Source organism: Dromiciops gliroides, chromosome 2 (assembly GCF_019393635.1).
Source record: "Dromiciops gliroides isolate mDroGli1 chromosome 2, mDroGli1.pri, whole genome shotgun sequence".
NCBI classification, from domain to species: domain Eukaryota; kingdom Metazoa; phylum Chordata; class Mammalia; order Microbiotheria; family Microbiotheriidae; genus Dromiciops; species Dromiciops gliroides.
In genome coordinates this window covers 821,829-845,236 of record NC_057862.1, presented here as the reverse complement: position 1 = coordinate 845,236, position 23,408 = coordinate 821,829, and the positions used below count along the sequence as shown (strand labels likewise).

The window sequence follows — 23,408 nt, the reverse complement described above, 5'->3', positions numbered from 1 at the left end:
GCTGGGGGGTTGGTGGGGGTGATGGAGGGGGAGCCCTGGGGAGAATCAGTGAACACATGGAGGAGGGAACAGAGGAAAGGGGGTTGGTACACATGGGGCAGGATGGGAGCCATGCATGGCCACCACAGGATGAGTCTGGAGGGCCCCAGGGAGTCCAGTTTGGCCAGAGACCAGGCTGAAAAGGCCCCAGGGCAGACCCTGGGGATGAGGGAGGGTTTGGGAGTGGGAGGTGTTCCATGAGTGAAGGATGGGCACTGAGGAGAGAGAAGCAGTCTCTTGATGGCTGACTCCTGTCTCCCTCTTCTTCTTTTCTTGTTATTCCCCATCTTGTCTCCTAGCAGACTCTGCAATCCTCAAAGGCAGGGACTGTCCCCCCACCTATTCCCCTCCACCACGGTGCCTATTGGTACTCAATTAACAATAATTTAATGAAAGACTGGCAAGAAATAAAATCTGGTATTGATAGATTGACCTTGGAGCCCCGAAATCAGGTTTGGGGGAAGAAACCCATTTTTGGAGAGATCAGGTTATTGTTGTTTGTCCTTCCTTCTACTTCAGGAGGTGATGTCATGACTTGCAGTGAGTTGGATATAAGTGAGGGAGGGCTGTGCAAGGTCACCAACCTCACTTTCTCCTCCAGAGCCATGATCTAGATCTGGACAACTGGAGATGCCCCATATTGTTTAAGGCAATTGGGGTTAAGTGACTTGCCCAGGATTACACAGCTAATAAGTGTCTGAGGTGAGATTTGAACTCTGGTCCTCCCAACTTCAAGGCCAGTGCTCTATCCACTGTGCCACCTAGCTGCCCAGCCATATCAGGGACTTGGAAGAGTGACATTCCATGACCCCACCCCTTACACGCATACACACACACACACACACACACACACACACACACACACACACACACACACACACACACACACACGGCCCAGGAAGACGCTGTGGCCGTGCAGGTGGGGGACAGGGCAGTGGAGTGCCTAGCGTTGTGGGAATGGGCATGGATGTCATCAAGGATTAGTTAGGTGGCACAGTGGACAAAGCACCAGCCCTGGCCCAGGAGGCCCCAAGCCCAAATCTGGCCGCAGACATAAGACACCCCACCCTGTCTGCCCCACAAAGAACAAAACATAAATGCTGTACAGATATCATCCCTTCATATTCAGTTCAGACCTGTGTCTTCTGTGAATTCCTTACTGAGATCATTCTTATGAGCTAGAAGTATCCCTTCTCAAAGCCAGGTGACCAGAGGTCCCCAGGTGGGCTAAGGTGGCCACTATTGTGGTTCCCATCCAGCACTGAACTGTGAGATGGCCTCATCTGGTCTGCTGGAAGGTTCCGCCACAGCCTCTTCCACAGGGTCCTTGCAGTGTCTCTGATTCTGAGTTCATTGTTCAGTGTCTCTGATTCTTGTTCAAAATACAGTTATCAAAGTATGTTTCCAGTTCATGAGCCACCAGTTAAGATCTGATTTAGAGGGACTTGGGGTCTGTGGGACACAGGCAGAAGAGCAGTTATTACCCTCTTCCTCTGGGGAAGGGGGCAGGGTGGGGTGGGGAAAGGATGACAGACAGCAGCCCAGCTGTGGCCCCAGAACCCACCCTGGATGGAAGGTGTCGGGGGGTGGGGGGTGGGGTGAGGGGTGTCATCTATACAGAAAACAGCTCTCGATCCCAGATCCCAACTATGGGCAGCTGGTGGCACCCACCACTCCCTCTGGGTCAAGGCAAAGCTGCCTTCCTAGAGACGGATTGAGCAAAGTCTCGCATTAACAAATGCATCTGACAATTCTCATTTCCAAATTGTCCATTTTTGTAATGCTGTCCATGCAGAGCTAACATTGACTGCCCTTTAACTTGTAACTATCTGGGGCCCTGGCAGCCACTGGCATTGCAGGATGATCACTGTGGAGAGGAGTTGGCATCCATCGGAAGGAAGTGTTTGTGCACTCCCTCCTTTTTGTTCTGAGAGGGCCCCAGCTGGACTCTCCTCCAATCCTGCATGTGGTAAAGAAACAGGTTGTTCACATCTAGCCTGTACTCAGCTCCATCAGAGCCAATTTGTCTTAATTCAGAGGAATAGGCAACAAATGACAGCAAAGAAAAAAAGGTGGGAAGCACCCAGGGGGCCCCCTTTCTGCTGGGAATTACCACATGTGTCTTCAGCCAAATCCTGGCTAAAGGGGGGGGGGTGATTATGGAAATGCCTAAGTGCCCCAGGGACGAAAGAGGGTAGGAGTACAGAGAGAAGGAGGATGGAGGGAAAGAGGAGGAAGTGAGAAGGGAAGGAAGGAGGGGAGGAGGGGAGAGGGAGGGAGGAGGAAGTGAGTGAGGAGGGAGGGAAAGAGGAGAGAGGGAATGTTTTACTTTGCAGGAGTGACATGCTGAGTCCTTCATGGGCAGTAATTCACTTGGGTCTCCTCTGGAGCCAAGGCCCCCTCCTGGGTCTCACTTACATGGAGGCCAGTAGAGCAATCAGAGCCAAAGGCCCCATGGGTTCTTGGTCCCCTTCCTGGCTGAGCCTGGGGCTGCCAAGGAGGGAGCTGCCCCTCCCTTCCCAGGAAGTTTGCTCAGACCAGGTTCAGCCTCCCCTCATCCACCTGAGGCTGGAAAATGATTGCCCTCTCTGAGCAGGGCCTTGGGCTGTCAGTCCTCCGACATGTCCCCTTTTTAAATAGCCTCTGAAGTCCTCCCCAAACCACGGCCAGTCTGTATGCCCAAGCCCGTACAGGGCTTCCCCTCCTGTGTGCAGCCTGGGGACTCGTTTGTCCTTTTCAGGCCCACAGACTTTAGGGAAGGCTGGGGCTGAATGCTCCCTGGCCTGTGCCCTCTTTCCTGTCTGTGGCTCCCTAGTTCTCTCAGGCCGGGTACTGATTGCACCTTCTCTCCTTCTTTCTAGGGACCTGAAGAACAATCTGATCAGTGTGGTGGAGCCCAGGGCCTTTTTTGGTCTGCCTCAGCTCAGGCGTCTGTAAGTGCACTCCTGCCCCTGCTTCCTGGCCCAATGGGGGTTGATGGGAATGGGATGTAGGGGTCTGCCCCAGACATGGATTAGCTGTGGGACCCTGGTAAAGTTATTTTCTCTCCTCTTTCCTCATCTCCAAAAATGGGGGAGGTGGTGGTTGTAGGGGTGGCTAGGTGGCTCAGTGAGTAGAGTGCTGGTCCTAAAGTCAGGAAGACCTGAGTTCAATTTGAGCCTCAGATACTTCATAGCTCTGTGATCCTGGACAAGTCACTTAACCCTTATTTGTCTCAGGTCCTTGCCTATAAAATGAGGACACACTGGAGAAGGAAATGGCAAGACACTCTGCTATCTTTGCCAAGAAAGGTTTTTGGTTTGGGGGTTTTTGCCAGGAAGACTTTGGTCCATGGGGTCAAATCGAGTTGGGAGCCCCTGAACAACTGGGCACCACAAACCATCTCGAGCCCCCATTCTGGCATGTGCTGTGAGCATCAATGCCATCATTACCTTCCACAAAGAGATACTGACTTTGAAAATAAAGTCAGGAGGAGGGATGCTAAGCCTGGTCCTCAAGCTGAATGTTGGACCAGAGATCAGCTCCTCTATTAAGGCAAAGAAAGAGGGCTGGATCAGGGTTCTAGAGGGGGCCAGGCCCAGACCATTGGGGACACCTTTCCATCATGTGCTTGGCTATTTGCCCGAGGCCCTTCCATCCTGGCAGACTGGCTTCCCAGCTGCTCTGCCCAGGGGGCTTGATTGAGCTGTCATCAGTCCCCTGTTACACAAGACACATGTGCCTTACTCTCGGTGGTGTCCCCCTGATGGCATCTCCAGGGGTGCTGATTCACTGCTGGCTGGCTGCCTCATCCCCATTTCTGTGCCTTTAGCTCCAGGCATCTCCCAGGGCAGACCTAGTGGTGTGCTGACAAAGGGTGGTCCCCAGTGGTCCCCTTCCCAGCTCATGGAATCTGGGCTGTCATGAGGTTCTTTGGCCCCTGACAGAGGAAGGTAGATCTCAATGCCTACAAGACATAGGTTGTGACTCCAGCTTCTCTGAATACCAGGGGAACGGCACGTGGAGCAGCATGCCACCTTTTGTCATCCTACCCTTTCATGACCAAGTGTTTCCTGAAGTTGACTAGATCTCAAATCCATGCCATGCCTATGTAGTCGCTCAATTCTGAGACAACTGCAGATGGTCTCCAAAGAGCCATCACATGTTGGGCAAAGAGCACGCCCATCTTTGTCATTGGGCAGATCCAGGCAATGGGTCAACAGCAGCTTCAGGTGTTTGTGCTTGCAAAGTGTGAGGTTCCTGAAAAAAGAGAGGACTGTGCTCAGTGAAGTCATTCCCTTGCCCCATCCCCAGCCACACAGTCATTTCTAAGCCTAATCTCTGTGCATCTCATTTTGGTTGGCAAAGGACGGAGGCAGGTTCTTGAAAGGGACCTGTGATGGTAGCTGGGATGATATTCCTGGCTTAGATGGGACTGGTGATGATATTGACAACTGATGTGGGTAGAGAATGCACAGGTTTGCCAAGTCTCTCTGTGGCTAAATCTTGGTCTTTGACCTCATGAATGGCACAATAGGTTGGTGAGCAAAGAGCCAGCCTCAGAACCAGGGAGCCCTGGGTTCAAGTGCTCCCTCTGTTATGTGCTGGCTTGTGATGTGATCCTGAGCAAGTCATGCCTGCACTGATGTAGACACGCTCCACTCAAGGACAAACCCAAGTCAGAAGCCAACGTGATTCTGTTTTGTTTGCCCCAGAAGTGGATGGGAAGTCACATGGGCACCCATTTGAACTGCTCCTCAGACCCATGGCATGTTTCATTTGGCGGGTTGGTCATAGTGTCACTGGGCAATGGAAAGATCTGAGGGACTGACAGGATGTAACCAGACACCTCGTCTACCTCCCTCAGGCCCCTCTCTCCAGGGGCTGCATGCAGTGCAATGGGAAGTCCATGGGAATCCTAATTCCTTCCCCCCCCCTTACAGTGCAGTAGCCCTCTCTGCACTACTTGGTGTTTATCTTCTGCTGCAAGGAAATCGTATTTAATTGGCTAATTCACTGCATGAGCTGTGTTTGCTCTGTGCATGTTCCACTGATTTCTCTGCTCAAGATCATGTTAAGCTGCTTGGGGGCAGAGACAGTCACCTCTTAGGTGCCTCATATGCACCGGGGATAAAAGGGTGAGAAGAGGAGCTTTTGCACTCCGTGAGCTTCTACCCTAAGGGAGTGGGCAACATGTGGTCAGATAGTAACATGCATGGCCATTGGGAAGGGAAGAATCATGAATGATGGGTACAATCAGGGAAGACTTCCTGGAAGAGGAGGCCCTGGAGCCTAGCCTTGAAGTTACGAAACAGGGGTTGGATGCAGTGAGGGCTATTCTGGTGTAGAGGCCACACTGTGTAAATGCACCAGCCCACCAGGCATAGGGGATAGCCCACCAGGTACAGAGCATAGCCCACCAGGCATAGGGGATAGCCCACCAGGTACAGAGCATAGCGCACCAGGTACAGAGGATAGCCTACCAGGCATAGGGGATAGCCCACCAGGTACAGAGCATAGCGCACCAGGTACAGAGGATAGCCCACCAGGTACAGAGGATAGCCCACCAGGTACAGAGGATAGCCCACCAGGTACAGAGCATAGCCCACCAGGTACAGAGGATAGCCTACCAGGCATAGGGGATAGCCCACCAGGTACAGAGCATAGCGCACCAGGTACAGAGGATAGCCCACCAGGTACAGAGGATAGCCCACCAGGTACAGAGCATAGCGCACCAGGTACAGAGGATAGCCTACCAGGCATAGGGGATAGCCCACCAGGTACAGAGCATAGCCACCAGGTTATGGGTTAGCCCACCAGGTACAGAGCAGTGTTGCTGGGACCAGACTATGTAAGGGTGAGGTTATGGAATGAGACAGGAAGGGAGATTAGAGCTTCCAATCCAAGCTGATGACTTTTTTTATTTTATGTGAAAGGTAATGGGGAGCTACTTGATCCTTCAAAGTGAGGAGAAATTTGCCCTGAATGAGGTCTGGGGATATTATGTGAATGGTGCAATGGCAATAATGGCCGTTTTACAAATAGGATCTTGTTGAATCTTCAGAGCAAACCTGGGAAATAGACGTGGATTATCACACCATTTCAGAGATGGGAAAACTGAGGGAGAGAGCAGGAAAGGGGTTTGCCCAGAGCCACACAGCCTGGGAGCATCTGAGGCTGAGCTTGAATTCAAGTCTTCTGACGGCCAGGTCCAGGGATCCGCACTGTACACCCTAGATGGCACTTGTGAGGAGAACAAATTGGAGAAGGGGTAGAGACTGGAAGGAAAGGAAACCTGTCCAAAAGGCCTCAGCGGGTTGGGGGGGGAAAGGGGAGGGAAGGAAGGAGGGATAAAAATTGGAACCCCAACCATAAATAAAAATGTTTATTACTTAAATAATAAATAGGAAAAGGCCATTGTTCGTCCAGTTGAGAGGATGATGGGGGCCTGTGCTTGGGGGTGATCAGGACAGTGGAGAGAAGGGGGTGGATGTCGTAGGGCCAAGGACTCCTCTGAGAGTGTGAGCCAGGATGAGGCTGGTGGTGGACATGACACAAGTAGCCTACAGTGGATTTCAGGGACAAGGTGATAAATAAGTTCAGGATATGTTGACTTTGTGATTCTTTTGGAGCCAACAAGAGGGTGAGGGGCATGTGGTCCTGGAGCTCTGGAGAGATCCTTGTGTCTGAAGTGGGATCTGAATTCAAGTCTTCCCAAGTCAGGCCAGGGCATTGTGCCAAAATATGACGCCCTGTTTCAAGGGGCGGACAGGAAGGGAGGAGGGGGGGATCCCCATGGGGATGGCAGGCGAGGGACAGAAAGCCTTTGTGTTGGCCACTAAGGCCCCGGTGGGATTCGCTCTTGCAGCATCCCCGCGGCCTTTTGGGTTGGTGGTTAAAGGGCTGCACCAGCTGCAGAGATTGGGGCATAAAGTAAACCAACACCATTCACACTCTGGTTACCTTCCAGGCACCACTGGGTCTCTGCTCTAATGATGCAGTCACTCCCTGCAGTGACGCCCTCACAGTCTGATCAGCCCTTCTGGGGCCGATCTGCCCTTCCTGGCTCCTGGTTCTTTTGCTGGTCCTCCCATGGCATTCCAGGGAACATGCCAGGGCCCCTTCCCTCTTCTCTGTACCACATGAAAAGAGCCTGCTGGTGAGCTGACATGAGCAGCCCAATTGTCTGCTCCACCTCCATGAAGGGATGTACTTTTCTAATCACCACCTTCACAGCCCTTTCTTACATGAAACTTATCCCTGGAAAATCCCTTGGGCATTAGCCCAGGACAGTCACAGGCATCAACCATGTCCTGGGCAAGCAGCCTCTTGGGTCCTTTGGCAGGTCTCACACTTCCAATCAGACATAAAGCAGCACCAGAAGAATGAGAACGGGCATGGAAAGATGGCCCTTTGTTTGGGAGACAAGGCTGAGGGCACTCAGAGGACCCTCGTGGTACAGGGGAGTTCCATCCTATGACAGGGGGTTATGAATTGATTGGTTTCACTAAGTTTAAAAACAATCTCCCTTCCTCTTTTTCTTTTTTCTGAAAACAATTCTCTGTTACAAGGGGAGGTTCTCTGGGCTGGAGGCAGGGCAGAGGATACAGGGCACCTCTAGGCAACCAAAAAACCCCCCCAACCTTCATCAATAAACACCTACCTTTTATGAAGTGCTAGTGTAATATTTCAAGCCCAATAATGTCCCATTCAATTCTGGACCCAGCTCCTGGTCCTTGCCAGGTCAGCCCAAGGCATATAGATGGATGGTCCAGCTCAGAGGGCAGTCCTTCCAACTGTTTATTGGCAGGAGCAATAGCATTTCTTCATCTAGCTGGTTTTTTCCTGTACTGAACAACTTCCTTTCAGTCTTCATAGACTCTATGGGATGGGGATGGGCAAGGAAGAGTTCTACAGGGTTCCTGATTTAATGCAACCAGCCCAAGTCCTCTTCAAACCTGAGCATCTGCAGGGACCCCACCCTGGAGCCAGCCTAAGTCCAAACCCTCTCTCTCCAGCCAGTCTGAGACCCCTGCTCACGCTCCAGGCCAACCACCCTTCCTGCAGTCACCTTGGGTGAAGTGTGCCCTCCCACTCCCTGTATCTACATACTTATGCTCCTGTTCCTGACACAGGAAAGAAAGCAATACAACCTTGACTTCCAGAAAGGGGCTATGGTGTCTTTCACGACCCCCACATTCAGTTACATGACCCACAGTTTAAGAAGTTTTTGCTCTAAAGAACCCCTCCTTGAAGATGGCCCCAGGATGGCTCTCTCCCATCCATCCGGACGAATGGGCCTTCTCATTGCCATTTGTGGGTGGCTCCCCACCTCCATGGGAGCTCCCCGAACAGAGGTGGGTTTTGCCTTTCTTTGCATCCCCTACTTGGCTCTGTGCCTGCTGCATGGCAGGCGATGGTTGACTTGATTGGTGAACCTGCCTGGTGTTTTGTGTCTCCTCACTCATCACCGTGATCAGGGGAGCGGTGCTGTTGTCGCACCTTTCAAAAAACGCTTCTATGATCCCACCAGGCACCTTGGAGATGTGTTTTTAGAGAAAGACCTTTTCTGGGTAGCATTTTCTTGTACAAAATTCTCTGCTTTGTTTATGTCCCACAAATACTCGGCACAGAGGGGCCTGGCATTCACTGCCCTTTTCAGTCAATTGTGTGACTACAAAGGAGGGGTCTACTCTAGACGGGGACTTAGGCACGCCTGTCTGTTCTCTTCTCATAGCTCCATCAGAGATGACCTTATAGTCTCATAAAGATTTCATAGAGATTAGAAGGTGTACACAGGGGCAGCTTATCCTTGGAGCCCTCCCAATTACCTCTTTCTCCCCCAAGAGGAAGAATGTTTATAATTTCTCCAGTTATTTGGTGCCTTCCCTTTCTCCAGGGAGCTTTAGAATTGATCCCTCAGAGCCCTCCAGAACAACATAGAGAGAAAAAAAGCAACAAGAAAACAAGTGTTTAAAAGCAAAGGAAAGAAAAGCTAGGAAGAGGACTGAGTAAACAGGAAGGGCAGAGGGCAGTGGGAGACTTGGTGTTGCCAGAATGATGCATCTGCCTGAGAAAGGGAGGTGATGGGCACACTCAGAAGCCTATGAGGGTCACTCTGCAGTACTGTGTCACTTTGTGGGTGCTTACAGGTCATAGTGTTTTATAAAATCCAAGATTGGGATTGGGTTTGAGATTGTGTGCACCTGGGTGAGGGACAGTGGGTCTGTGGCTGAGGGCCTGGGGAGATGGTCTGTGTATATAAGACTGAATTATATTGACCCTAGAAAAGTCAGTCAGGCAGTTAAAACACCATTACTCAGTGGAAGGGAGGAAGAAAGCAAGGTCTTGAATTCCATGTGAAAAAAGGAAGTTAATTTCAGACAGGCTAATAAAAATTACACCAATTAGAACCATTCTTTATCATCATCACCACCACCACCTCCACAACCACCACTAACAATCTTGAGTTTTAAAAGAGAGCTTGGAAACTCATGTAAGTCATCAGGTTGGCATAGTGGGGTGGAGTGTGGACCTTGGAATCAGGAAGCCAGCCTCAGATACCTAGATGGATAAGCCTGGGCAAGTCACTTCACCTCTCCCAACCTCAGTTTCCTTATTTGTAAAATGGGATCATACTAGAACCTACTTCACATGGTTATTGTGAGTATTAAGTGACATAACAAATGTAAAGTCCTTAAATGTAGAGCACTATGTGTCTCTGTCTCTTTTGGCATCTCTGTATCTGTCTGTCTTTTTCCCTCTCTCCCTTTCTCTATTTATAAAAATCAACTAACTCTAGAAATCCACGAGTTGCCATTATGATTTAAGACAAACACAAATTTAATTTGCAAAGCAGTGGGAGATAAACATGACAACTCTGTATCAAGAGGAAGTATGACAAGATGAATTGAGTTCCGGATCTTTAATGAAGAGACCTAGGCTTTGAGGTTCTACCTAGGGTCACTTTTTTCTCTTTCCTGGCTACCCAGTTTTTCCCTATTGTCCAGCTGTCATCCAGAATCTCTGAACATAGAAAAAGATAATCCCCCAAATAGTTGTCATGGCTATTGGTATATAATCACTAAGGAAAATATGAGCAAATAGAATGTTATATTAGAACAAAAAAACTGCTATCATCAAATTGGATTTCTTTTTTTTTAACCACAATAACTTTTTACCAATGTAAGAGAGGGAGGAATCAGATGACATTGTAGTTAGAGGAGATCCATAATATAATCACATGGTTTGAATCATAGTATTAAAATAAATGTAAAGATTAATCTAAGCCTTGATCTCTCTCTTTTTAAAAATGTAATAAACATTTTTATTTATAGTTTTGGGTTCCAATTTTTATCCCTCTTCCTTCCCTCCCCACCCCCCTCCCTGAAGTGGCAAACAATCAGATATGGGTTATACATGTATGATTATCTAAAACATTACCATATTTGTCATCAAATTGGATTTCTGCCAGTAATTCAAGCATAGTTCAATATCAGCCCAAAATTCCATACTATAAATTATATTAACAAAAAAAAAAATAACAATCATTTCAATAAATGCATAAAATGCTGCTGATAAATACAACATGCATATGTATTAGAAACACCATAAAAAGGAATTGAAGCAATTTTCTTTTATAATAATAAATAACATTTTATAATAATAAATAATAAATATAAATCTTTTATTTTAACAACAGCAATAAACATTGATTAAGTACTTACTATGTGCCAAGGAGGCAGCTAGGGGTGGCCCAGTGGATAGAGTACTGATCTGGAATCAGTATGACCCAAGTTCAAATCCGGGCCTCAGATAATTACTAACTGTGTGACCCTGGGCAAGCCATTTAACCTCTGTTTGCCTTAATCACCTGAAGAGGAAATGGCAACCCACTGTAGTATCTTTGCCAAGGAAACCCCCATGAACAATGTTTGGCATGATATGTTTCACAGGATCATGTAGAACTGGACACAACTGATTGACTGAACATATGTGCCAGGCACTGTGCTAAGTGTTGGGATTAGAAATATAAGCAAAAAGAAAAATGGGAGTAAAATTATAACTCCCAATGGAAAATAGCTGGAGAAAATAGCTTAGAAAAGAAGCTGAAAAACTTCAGCCAAGCAATTGGCAACCTTAAAAATGAATGGAAGAGTTAGGAGTAAGCAATTCAATGATGGTACAAAAAATACTAGGGAAAAGCCAAAAGACAGAAAAATTAGAAGATAAATTATCTACATTTTGAAATGGACCCCAAAAAAATAACTTTTAGAGGAATAATTTAAGAACCACATCCCCAGGAAAAAATACAAAATCTGAATACCTATTTTATGAAATCATAAAACAAAATTTCCTAGATGTGCTAATGTCAAAGTATAAAATCCACGGGATTACAGAAGAAAGGAACCCTAGGTTTAATTCTCTGAGAAATGTGATTACTAAGTTCTGGAGCCTATAAATCAAAGAGAAAATACTTCAAGCAATCATAAAGAGAAAGGAGGTTGGACCAGAATCATGTAATATCAGCAATGAGAGAGGAAAGGAAAAATTGGAAATTGCTTTCAAAAGAAAATGCCTTTCTCCCAGTAGTGACTTATGTTGTAAAATTGAGCATAATCTTTTAGGGGGAAAATAAGCTTTTCATGGGATCAGTGACTTGCAAACATTCCTTCTAAGACAAGAGAAAATCAGAGTTGGATGGTCTTTGAAATGCAAATACAGAGCATCCAAATAGAAGGAAATTCATTTTCTGCACCCTGAAGACAGAGATGAGGACACTGACTGGCTACCTCACAAGAGAGTTATGGAGCAAAGATTTAGTTCTATTTGTTCCAAGATGGGTATTCTTTTTTATGACAACTATATTGCCCATCCTGCATCCCTCTTCAGCTCATGGCTAGCCAGGTCCTGCTGAGGTCATGGACATCAGTGATCTGGGTCAGTCCATCTCCTTTCCCTGCCTTTGGGGTTACCCTGGGCTCATTGCTCTAGAACTGTGGCCTTTTGTGGCCCCTGGGACCTGTGCATGCTCCAACAGGTAAGGGGCCAAAAGTCCATAAGGGAGAGGGCACACCACTAGGGGCTACCGAATGGAGTCCATGTCAGCAGCTATTCTTAGGTGGAATGCAATATGGAGGCTGCCTTTAGGTGCTGGGATCTGAAAGGTGGAAGTCATCTTCCCCAGCAGCCCAGAGTTGCCCTGGCAGGCCTGCACTCATCCTGGCAGGCAAGCTTGGGTTCTGGTACCTGCTTGGGTAAGTTCAGCATTGGACAGACCCTCAGGGACCTTTCCCCTGGTTCCTAGTACAGACAATGGCCTCCCTCCTAGCAGTTTTCTGGGAGGAGACTCCACCTTGGGGGAAGGGGAGGGGGACTTGTTTTCCTGGGAAGTTCTCTCTCAGTCAAGCCTCAAAAAGTCTAAAGACAAGAGTCTTTGTCTTGCCTTTCTTTCCACCCACACACAGTATCATGGGAAAATATTATTCTGGCAAGTTCCTGGATGGTTGTCCACCTTCTCTCTCTTGCCCGAGTTTCTCCCAGGCATAGAAGCAGTGGGGGTTAGGGATGGGCTTGGAGACCCACAAAAGGGTCTGCAAGAGCCCAGAGCATGCCTGGAAGAGGACCCAGCAGTGCCCTAGCCCTGGCACCTCAGCCTTGTAGATGCCCAACCCAAGAGAGGAGCTTCTTCCTCACAGGGGTATATTCTCCCCTATGGTGTTCAGTCTATTAGCAACACCAAGGGCAGGGCGACCCATCAAGACCTGAGATTGAGGCTCAGTGGAAGTGCCAGTGGTGCCCGGCCCAGGAAGGAGGAAACATGTGTCTTCCTGCCTCAGCCCCGCTGCTAGCGCTCCAGAGGCCTCTGCTTGGGATATGGGCACCAGGAAACTAATGGAAGGGACTGCCCCGTTCTCACTTAGCGGGGGAACAGATCTACTCTGTAGTGACCCAGACTTCCTGAGAGGCTCGAAGACACCGGTGTCCCTGAACCGGCGTAATGAAACATGACAACGCGGTCTCTCCCCACAGGGATCTCTCGAATAACCGGATTGGCTGCTTGACCCCTCAGGTGTTTGCTGGACTCAGTAGTCTCCACAAACTGTGAGTACAGTCTCCTTACCTCCCTGTGCTTACCTGGGGAGGGTCGTGGGCTTGTGCTCTCCCAGCCAGGAGCAGCCTGAGCTGAAAGGGGTGGGAAGAAGGATGAGAGGTGCCTCGGGCAGGTCAGGGAGCAGAGAGCAGGCGGAAGCTTCCGGGATGAGAACAGTAATAGAAAGGCTGCCACACCTCCTGGGCCTTGGGACTGTAGCCTGGGCGGGACTCATGGTCAGTACTGGGGTGACGGGATGGCTGCGCACCCCGAGGGGGCAGATGGGGCTTACACCTTGGACTCAAGTGTGGCTTTATACCCTCTCCAGAACCACTCGGTTTCCCCTTCCTTTTTTTTTTTTGCGGGGCAATGGGGGTTAAGTGACTTGCCCAGGGTCACACAGCTAAGTGTCAAATGTCTGAGGTCGGAATTGAACTCAGGTACTCCTGAATCCAGGGCCGGTGCTTTATCCACTGTGCCACCTAGCCGCCACCTCCCTTCCATTTTTAAGAAGAACTTTTCTGGATAACTTGTACACCGTCTGCATTTCCCAGGGGATCCCTCCCACAGTCCTTCCCCAGCTGGCCATTCCTTCTAATGAAGTGAAAAGTTCAGTAAAACTGAGAAATCTATCAAAACCTAGTGGTTCTAAGATGGTCCTGATTGGAGGAAGGGATGAACCTACAGTGAAGGGAGAGAGGAGGGAGGAATGAGTCCACCCCACCTACTTGGAAGGGAGGAAGGGGGGGAGGAACCCACCCCACGTACAGAGAAGGGGGGAGGGAGGAGCCCAACCCACCTACATGGAAGGGAGGAGCCCACCCCACCTACAGAGAAGGGAAGAAGGCACCAACTTGCCTCCAGTCCAGCTGGGGTACATGTTCTGGTTCTGCTTTGTATCAGTTCACAGAAGTCTTCTCTTGCTTTTCTCTGTTCATCTGGTCTTACAACACAGTAATATTTCATCACCTTCATGAGCCACAATTTACCTCTTCCCAATTGTCTGGCCTCTGCTTTATTTTTAGTTTTTTGCTACTACAAACAAGTATTCCTATGAATTTTATATGGGCCCCTCTTGAGACATTTAGCAACTTGGGGAGTATCTTTAGTTGTGAAGCTCTGGGTCAAAGACCCCCAGCTGTTTTATTCACATTCTGCATAATTCCAGATTACTTTTTCAATTCTCAATTCCATCAACAATGCATTGATGTATCCATCTTTTTACAATGCTAGGTGTATAGTAGGTCTTAATAAATTCTTATCAACTAAGACTGACAAGAGGCAAGGGGACTGGTTCAAAGTTATACAAGTAGAAGGTGTCTAGCTGGGGGGGGGGCACAATGATGAGAGTCCAGGAGTCAGGAAGACCTGAGTTCAAATTTGGCCTTAGACATTTAACATCTGTGTGACCCCGGGCAAGTCACTTCACCTCAGTTTCCTCAACTGTAAAATGACTATCATCAGGGTCCTTGGAGTTGACAAGTCAGCTCTCAGGGTGCCAAGGGGACAGGCAGCATGTCCTGGGCTTCCAGAGTCTTTGCCAGGAGAATGCCAGCAAAAGAGCTTGATGTTTGAGCCCAGCCCTGTGTCTCCCTCCAGACATTAGCCCACTTACATGGCAGAGGCAGGCTTCTAGGTGGTTGGATACAGTTGTTCATAAGGGCTGTAGACTTAGGATGAGCCATATGCCTCTAACTGCACTGACCCCTTGTGGACCAAACACTGCCACTTGGTGTGGACCATAAGCCTGTGACTGCACAGCCAGTGGCTCTAAGGGTTTATTCCCTACAGCTGACCTGACTATTTGCCAGCCAGAAACAGCAATTGAGTTCACCTGTTGATATGGCTGAACGAGGAGCTCAGCATGAGGCTGGACCCACCCAGGAACAGACACCTCTGAGTCTTCAGTACCAGCAGCCTCTTCTGAGGCTCAGCTCTCGGACTGGTGAGGGGGTTCGGAGCTTGGCCGGTGTGAAGTGGCTGCAGTCTCTGCTGGAGTTGGGGTGAAGCTCCCTGGTTCTGAACTAGTGGGCCGAATTGAGTGGTGGCAGCCCAGTGGGGGAGGGGCACAGGCACGCCAAGCTTCTGACCAGAAAGAATCAGATTTCAATCAGACATTTACTTCAGGCATGAGAAGAGTCAGCAAAGAAAACATCGGGTGATAAAGAGCTTCTTTGGGTGAAAGATAGACCAGAATACACCCTCAGAAGAAGATAATAACAAAGTCAAAGCTCCGACATCCAAAGCTTCCAAGAAAAATATGAATTAGTCTTAGGCCTTGGAAGCACTCAAAAGGAACTTTGAAGAGAAAGTAGGAGAGATAGAAGAAAGATGTAGCGAGAGGGAGGAAAGAACAGAAAGAGAAATGAGAGCGATGAAGGAGAGTCATGAGAAAAAAGTCAACGGCTTGAAAAGTCAAATGGGAAAGGAGATAGAAAAACTCGCTGAAGAAAATAATTGCCTAAGAATTAGGATTGAACAAATGGAAGCTAGTGACTTTATGAGAAACCAAGACCCAGTAAAGCAAATCCAATTGAGTGAAAAAATAGAGGGCAATGTGAAATATCTCCTTGAAAAAAACAGCTGACCTGGAAAATAGATCCAGGAGAGAAAATTTGAGTATCATTGGTCTACCTGAAAATCATGACCAAAATAAGAGCCTAGACATCATCTTCCAAGAAATTGTAAGGGAAAATTGCCCTGATATTCTAGATGCAGAGGGTAAAATAGAAATTGAAAGAATCCACTGATCACCTCCAGAAAGAGATCCCAAAAGGAAAACTTCCAGGAATATTATAACTACATTCCAGAGATCCCAGGTCAAGGAGAAAATATGACAAGCAGCTAGGAAAAAGGAATTTAAATACTGTGGAGCCACAGTCAGGATAACACAGGATTTAGCACCTGCTACATTAAAGGACCAGAGGGCATGAAATATGATATTCCAGAGGGTAAAGGAACTGGGATTACAACATAAAATAACCTACCCAGAAAAACTGATTATAATGTTCTGGGGTGGGGGGGAATGGGATTTCAATGAAAAAGAGGACTTCCAGGCATTTGTGATGAAAAGACCTTTACTGAATAGAAAATTTGACTTTCAAATACAAGACCCTAGAGAAGCATAAAGAGGTAAACAGGAAAAAGAAATCATGAGGGACATTAAAAGGTTAGACTGTTTACATTCCTACTTGAGAAGTAATACTTTCAACTCATAAGAACCCTCTCAGTATTAGTGCATCTGAAAGGAATAAACATAGATAGAAGGCACAGGTGTGAATTGAATATGAAGGGATGGTATCTGTAAATCATTTGTCCATGTTTTTGCGGGTCAGGCAGGGTAGGGTGGCTTATGTTTGGGGCTGGATTTGGACTTGGGGCCTCCTGGATCCAGGGCTGGTGCTTTGTCCACTGTATCACTTGGCAGACCCATGATGACATTTTTAAAATAAAGTTAAGGGGGGGCACCTAGGTGATGCAGTGGATAAAGTACCAGCCCTGCATTCAAGAGGACCTGAGTTCAAATCCAGCCTCAGACACTTGACAATTACTAGCTGTGTGACCATGGGCAAGTCACTTAACCCTCATTGACCTGCAAAAAGAACCCAAAACAAAACAAAAATAATAAAGTTAAGGGGTAAGAGAAATGCACTGGTAGATGGCGCAGTGGTAAAGCGCTGGTCCTGGATTCAGGAGTACCTGAGTTCAAGTCTGGCCTCAGACACTTGACACTTACTGGCTGTGTGACCCTGGGCAAGTCACTTAACCCTCATTGCCCCCCAAAAAGAGAGAGAAATGCACTGGAAGAAAGGGAAAGGGGGAGGTGTAAGGGTATAAAAAAGCTCACATAAAAGAAACAAGAAAAAAAACTTATGGAGTGGAAGGGAAAATGGGGAAGGAGTAGGTGACTGAGTGAGCCTTACTTTCATCAGAATTGGTTCAAAGAATGAATAACATAAACACTCAAGTGGGTATAGTAATATATTTGCCCTGAGGGAAAGTGGGAGGGGAAGGGGGAAAGGTCAGGGAGAGGTGAAGGAAGGGAGGGGGCATTAAAAAGTGAAACACTTTTGAGGAGGGATAGGGAGAAAGAATATAGAAAATGGAGTAAATATCAAGGGGGAGGAAATAGGATGGATCATAATACAGTTAGCAAAAGTAACTGAAAGAAATGATGAGCAGCATGATATCAAAAGGACGTATGAAAATGCAAACCATTAACAGAGGAAGAACTGATGGTATTTGAATACAGATAGAAGTATAATTTTATTTGTTAGTTTCTCTTTCTAAAGTTATTCTGTCTATTTTATTTCACAACTTGACTAATGTGAAGATGCTTGGCATAACTACACATGTGTGACTTATATTGAATTACATGATTCCATAAAGAGGGTTGAGGAGAAAGGAAGAAAATTTGGAACACAAAGTTTTTTAAAAAATCAATGTGAAGAAATGATAAGCAAGTGGATTTCAGAGAAATCTGGAAGGACTCACATGAACTTTTGATGAGTGAGATGATCAGAACCAGGAGAACATTGTACACAGTATCAATAACATTGTGTGTTGATCAATTGTGATAGACTTAACTCTTCTCAGCAATATAGTGGTCCAAGATAGTTCCAAAGGACTCATGATGGAAAATGCTCTCCAAATCCAAAAACAACAACAACAACAACAAAAACCAAGCAAAATAAACAAACAAACAAACAAAACCCTGTGGAATCTAGATGCAGATTGAACCATACTGTTTCTACTTTTTATTGTTTTCCTTTTTTGAGGTTTTTCCCTTTTGCTCTGGCTAATGTGGAGATATGTTTAGTGTGATTGTACATATATAACCTCTATTAGATTGCCTGATGTCTTGGGGAGGGGGGAGGGAGGGAAGGGAGGGAGAAAAATTTGAAACTAGAAATCTTATTAAAAAAAAAACAAATGTTGAAAACTATCTCTACAAGTAACTAGAAAAAAGCAAAACAAAGAAAAAGAAACAATTCAAGTACTGTGTAGCCACAGTCAGGATAGCACAAGATCTGGCAGTTTCAACATTAAAGGATTGTAGGGCATGGAATGTGATATTCCAGAGGACAAAGAAATTGGGATTACAACAAAAAAAATCACCTACCCAGCAAAACTGATTATAATCTTTCAAAGGAAAAATGGGACTTCAATGAAAAAGAGGACTTTCAGAGAAGGGAATTCGTGAAGAAAAGACCTGAACTGAATGGAAAATTTGACTTTCAAATACAAGACCCTAGAGAAGCATAAAAAGGTAAACAGGAAAAAAATAATGAGAAAGGTTAAAAGGTTAAAGTATTTATATTCCTACATGGGAAGATGATACTTCTAACCCATAAGAACTTTCTTAGTATTAGGGAAGTTGAGAGGAATAAATTTAGACAGAGAGCTCAAGTGGGAATTGATTACAAAGGGATGATATATGTACATCATTTATTTTTTGTTTATCTTTTTCTGTGGGGCAGTCAGGGTGGGGTAGTGTGCCTAGGGTCTAGCAGCTGGTGAGTGGCTTGTGTCTGGGCTGGATTTGGGTTCAGGTCCTCCTGGATCCAGGGCAGGTATTTTGTCCACTGTGTCACATAGTTGTCCCATGATGACATCTTTAAAATAAAATAAAGGTGTGAGAGAATCACACTGGGAGAAAAGGAAAGGGAGAGATGGAATGGAATAAAGTATCTCATATAAAAGAAGTAAGAAAAAGCTAATGGAGGGGAGGGAAAGATGGGGGGGGCAAGGGAGTGATTGAGCCTTACTCTCATCAGAATTGGCTCAAAGAGGAAATAACAGACACTCAAGTGGGTATAGTAATATATCTTGCCCTTTGGGGAAGTGGGAGGGGAAGAAGATAAGAGGGGAGAGGTGAAGGAAGGGAGGGCAGATTGGGGGAGGGGAAGTCAAAAGTAAAATACTTTGGAGGAGGGGAAGGGTAAAAGAAGATAGAAAATAGAATAAATATCATGGGGAGCGAATAGGATGGAGGGAAACACAGTTAGCAATAGTAATTGGGAAAAATTGAAGAGGCAAGAGCAATGTACGATGAGGATGAGGATGATGATGGTACTCACTCTGCTGGGCTATTATGAAGAAAATTCTTTGTCAGATATAAGGTACTATATACGTGTAAGCTATTATTGTTTCTGCAATAATCAACCTCATGGGATGCTCTCAGAAAAACCTGGGAAGACTTACATGAGCTGAAACAAAGTGAAATGTACTGTATACAAAATAACAGCAATATTGTAAGATGATATACTGCAAATGACTTAGTTACCTTGAGCAATGCAATGATACAAGACAACTATGAAGGACCTATGAAAAATGCAAACCATCTACTGAGAAAGAACTGATGGTATCCGAATGCAGATGGAAGTGTATTTTGTTGTTGTTAGTTCCTTTTTCTAAAGTGTTTTTGTCTGCTACGTTTTGCATGACTGCACATGTATATTTTTTTTTGTGAGGCAATTGGGGTTAAGTGACTTGACCAGGGTAACACAGCTAGTAAGTGTCAAGTGTCTGAATCCGGATTTGAACTCAGGTCCTCCTGAATCCAGGGCTAGTGCTCTATCCACTATGCCACCTAGTTGCCCCACATGTATAATTTAAAAAAAAAATGCACTGGCTGCATTGAGTCAGGTCTGGAGCCTGGCCAAACCAGTCCATGATAGTCATCGCCGGCCACCACTGGACCAGACCCTGACTCACTGGCTACAGCTGCCAGAGCTGGCATCCCTTGAAGGGATTCTAGGGGCCCCTGAGGGGAGTTGGGTCCCCAAGGAAGCATCAGGCTTGGGGGGGACACTTTGATCAGGCCTTCCAAGTCTGAGCTGGGATTTTGAACGTGAATCGGCTTTGTGCCTCCTGCTTTCACAGGCATTTATTTTCAGACTGAAAGCATATGTCCTGATGGAATTTAAAAGCCCATTGAAGATGTCTCATTAATGTTGTGTTCAACAAGTTCTTCCTTAAGGAAGAATGTTTTGTATTTAAAAAACAAACACAAACCATCTGGTCTCCTCCTAAGCTTTTCTGGGGATCAGCTGTCAGCACCTTCCTTTAGCTGGTCCCTGCCTGAGTCCACCCTGTACCCCCTCTCTCCCCCCAAATTCCCTTTCTTTTCTCCTGGATATATAGGCAGATCCCAAAGGGCGCTGCTGCCTTCTCCCAGGCTGGTCTCACACTTTGGCGGGACAGTGAGACAGTTTGGGAGGATGACTTGAGAACAACCATTGTTTCCCCCCTCCCCCCCCCCCGTCCAGACCACAGCTGTCGGGTGCCCAGAAAGGACCTGGCAAAATGGGTACTTGATAGTGCCTGCTGTTACAGCAGCTTGCTGAGAAGATAGGCTGCCCAGGGGGCACATCAGCTGACCAGGACCATGAGCTGTGCTCTTTGTAGTCTCTCCTTTGGGGCAGCCAGGCTGAGTCCTCTTCCAAGTGGCTTGTGGGATGGCTTCCTTCCTCATAGCCAGACCCTGGCCAGTCTCCATCTATCCCCAGTGAGGGGCTGCTCTAAATGTCTGCATGTTTTGTCTCATTTTCACTGGCTTTGGTTTATTGTGGGTCTCTTTTTTTTCCCCTTAGGAATTTATCAGGGAATATTTTCTCCAGTCTAATGTATGGGCTGTTTTCTGAGCTCTTCACTCTGAAAGTTCTGTAAGTACGGCTTTCATCAGATACACATTAGCTCTTCACATCTCACATGCTCATTGCTCCAGCCTCTGCTCCCAGCTCCTCTGCCTGGTGGGGGAAGGGGGCCCCACCTCAACAGCCCCACACCCTTCCTTCCTTGACTTGGCAGGGTTTGCAAGCTTGAAGGCATCCACGATGCTTCTCTCTCCCTGCCTGCCCACGTACGCTCAGGAGCCAAGCCATCAGGAATCCACCGGCATCTCTCCCATCTGCTCCCTTCTCTGCACTCATGGCCCCAGCCCCTCTCCCTTGGATGGCCTCCTAACCAGACTCCCAGCCTCCGTATGGTCCACCTGTCCTGCACACTGGCCGCCCATCGATTGCCTGAAAGCGGAGGGCAGCCCCCGTGCCTGTTTTTGCATGGCTGCCAGTCCCAGAGTGTCCGGTACACAGCCGTATTGACCTTGCAGGCTACATCAAACAGCCTGGATGGTGCTGCCCCTCAGTGTCCGGACTCTGTGTGATCTAGCCTAACTGCCTCCTGCTTGCCTTTACCATCCAATCTGGATGAATCCAGCCTGGCTTCATCTTCTCTTTCCAAGATGATTAGTCTTGCTCCCGTCTTGCACTCTATGTACGGACCTCGCACAGTGGGCTGGCTTCTCTCTCCATCCCCATGCCTGGAATGCCCTGGCTCCCGACCTCCCCCTCCAGGCGGCCTGTTTCAGGCTCTGCTCAGCCTTCTTGGGGGGGGGGGGCTGGTGATTTCCTCCACCCTGTAATTACTTTGTATTTATCTGTTTTCTATGCACTTCTCTGCGCCCCCTCCCCCTTGAGGGCAGGGACCATTGGTCATTTGGGCTATCATGTACCCAACCCCCTAGATCACAGAGCAGGAGGGCAAGGGATGCTTTCCCAGTTCTCGATTGAGACCTGTGCATGCCTGGGTCCTTCTTCCACTGAGGTGTACTCAGAGAGCTCAGGGGACAGTCTGGGGCAGGGAGATAGCATGGGGGCTGGGGGCAGGGGATGTCCCTGTGAGGAACAGCTTGGAGGGTGTGGTCACACTGTCCTCATCTTTGGTCACTGCACCTGGCTCACAGGTACCCCATGTCCTTCAGGGACCCCCTCTTTGTACTTCTTGGGCCATGGCTGCCCTCCATAGCTGGAAGGGAGTCTGGGGTGATGCAGCCTGGACTTCTGGGCTCTAAGGGGTTAATTCAGGTGTCCCTCCCCCCAGGACTCTGTCTTGAGCCTGTCTCTTTTCTCCTTGATGTCTGTCACTTGGTGACCTCCTCAGCTTCCATGGGGCTGATGATCCTCTCTATGCCAAGGACCCCCAGGTTTGTACATCCAGCCCTCATCTCTCTACTGAACTCTGGACTGCCTGCTGACCACTGGACATCCTGTGGCCATCTCAAGCTCACTGTGTCCAAACCAGAACCTTCCTCCAACCCTCTCTTCTTCCCGATTTTCCTGCTACTATTGAGGGTACCACCGTTCTGCAAGGCACTCAGTTGCTCCTTCTCACTCACTGCCCAGAGAACATCTGGGGCCAAGTCTCCCCACTTCAGCCTTTGGAGCACCTCTCCTCCACACCCTTTCTCTCCATTCGCCCAATCTCCAACATTTCCTGTGTCTCTCGATCTCCTTCCCGCTGCCTCTTCCACAGCTCCCCTCGGATGGGCAGCCTTTCCCAGTCCTCCCTCCCAAACGGCCTTGTATTGTTCGCATAGATTGGGCAGCTCTCTGAGAGTCCACCTTTCCAAGGAGGTGCTGACTCACACTGGGGGAGAGAGTGGAGACTGATGTTGCTGTGTGTCCATATCTCTCTCCCCTGCTAAGATGGCAGCCCGCCCCTTGAGGGCCAGAAGGGCTTCCTTTCTGTGCCTGTGTCCCCGAAACTTAGGCACAGTGCCCAGCCCACAGTGGGTGCCTGTGATATGCTTGTGAAGTGAGGAAAAAGACAGGGTGCTGGTGACCATTCCCCTGTTGCTATGAAGAGGCCTTTTGGCTCCCCTCGTTTTCACCGAAAGCCTTGGCAGGGACCTCGCACACGTGGCCTGGCACTCTGGGAGCCTCTGCACATCATGCTGAGACAACCTGATGAGCCCTTAGGGAAGGGACCCAGAGTGGGCCAGCGCCAGAGGCTGCTCTGCCACCTTCTCATTTGGCCTGTTACAAATGAGGAAGCAGGCCCAAGGTCACACAGGCAGGGAAGGGCAGAGCCACTGTTTGAGCAACTTCCACTTTGGCACGCTGCTGTCTTCTTAGTGGGCAGAGACGTTTGGGTTTGTCTCAGGGAGAAGTGGATCTGGAGCATCCTACTCCCTTATCCGGGAGCGTAGACACGGCACCCTCTGGGTCGTGGCTGGGGGGTCACAGGCTGTGGGCTGCAAGTCTCCACTCTTGCCTTCTCCTTGCTTGACAGTTTTCTCCTCACTCAGAGGAAGATAAATGAAGATGGCCTGGCCATTAGGCTGCTGAGAGGTCAGGAGACAGAGTTCATAGCTGGAAGCCAGCACTGAGATTGCTTTTGACAGATATAAGTGAACAACCCAACATGAGGCTGGGTGGGGGTGGGGGTGGAGGAGAGATCCTTAACCCATAAGATCGGGGGGCTCAGACACTTAATGGCCAGTGGCCTGTGCTCC

The 23,408-nt window shown here is 47.9% G+C and overlaps 1 protein-coding gene across 1 annotated transcript in view; it reads left to right on the top strand.

The window, feature by feature from the left end:
• ADGRA1 (adhesion G protein-coupled receptor A1) overlaps positions 1 to 23,408 on the top strand; it is a 299,237-nt gene that overhangs the window by 92,330 nt on the left and 183,499 nt on the right. Inside the window, exons 3-5 of the mRNA XM_043988669.1 lie at positions 2,901 to 2,972; positions 13,051 to 13,122; positions 20,707 to 20,778. Of these exons, the coding sequence (XP_043844604.1) occupies positions 2,901 to 2,972; positions 13,051 to 13,122; positions 20,707 to 20,778 (216 nt within the window). The remainder of the gene's footprint in view (positions 1 to 2,900; positions 2,973 to 13,050; positions 13,123 to 20,706; positions 20,779 to 23,408) is intronic.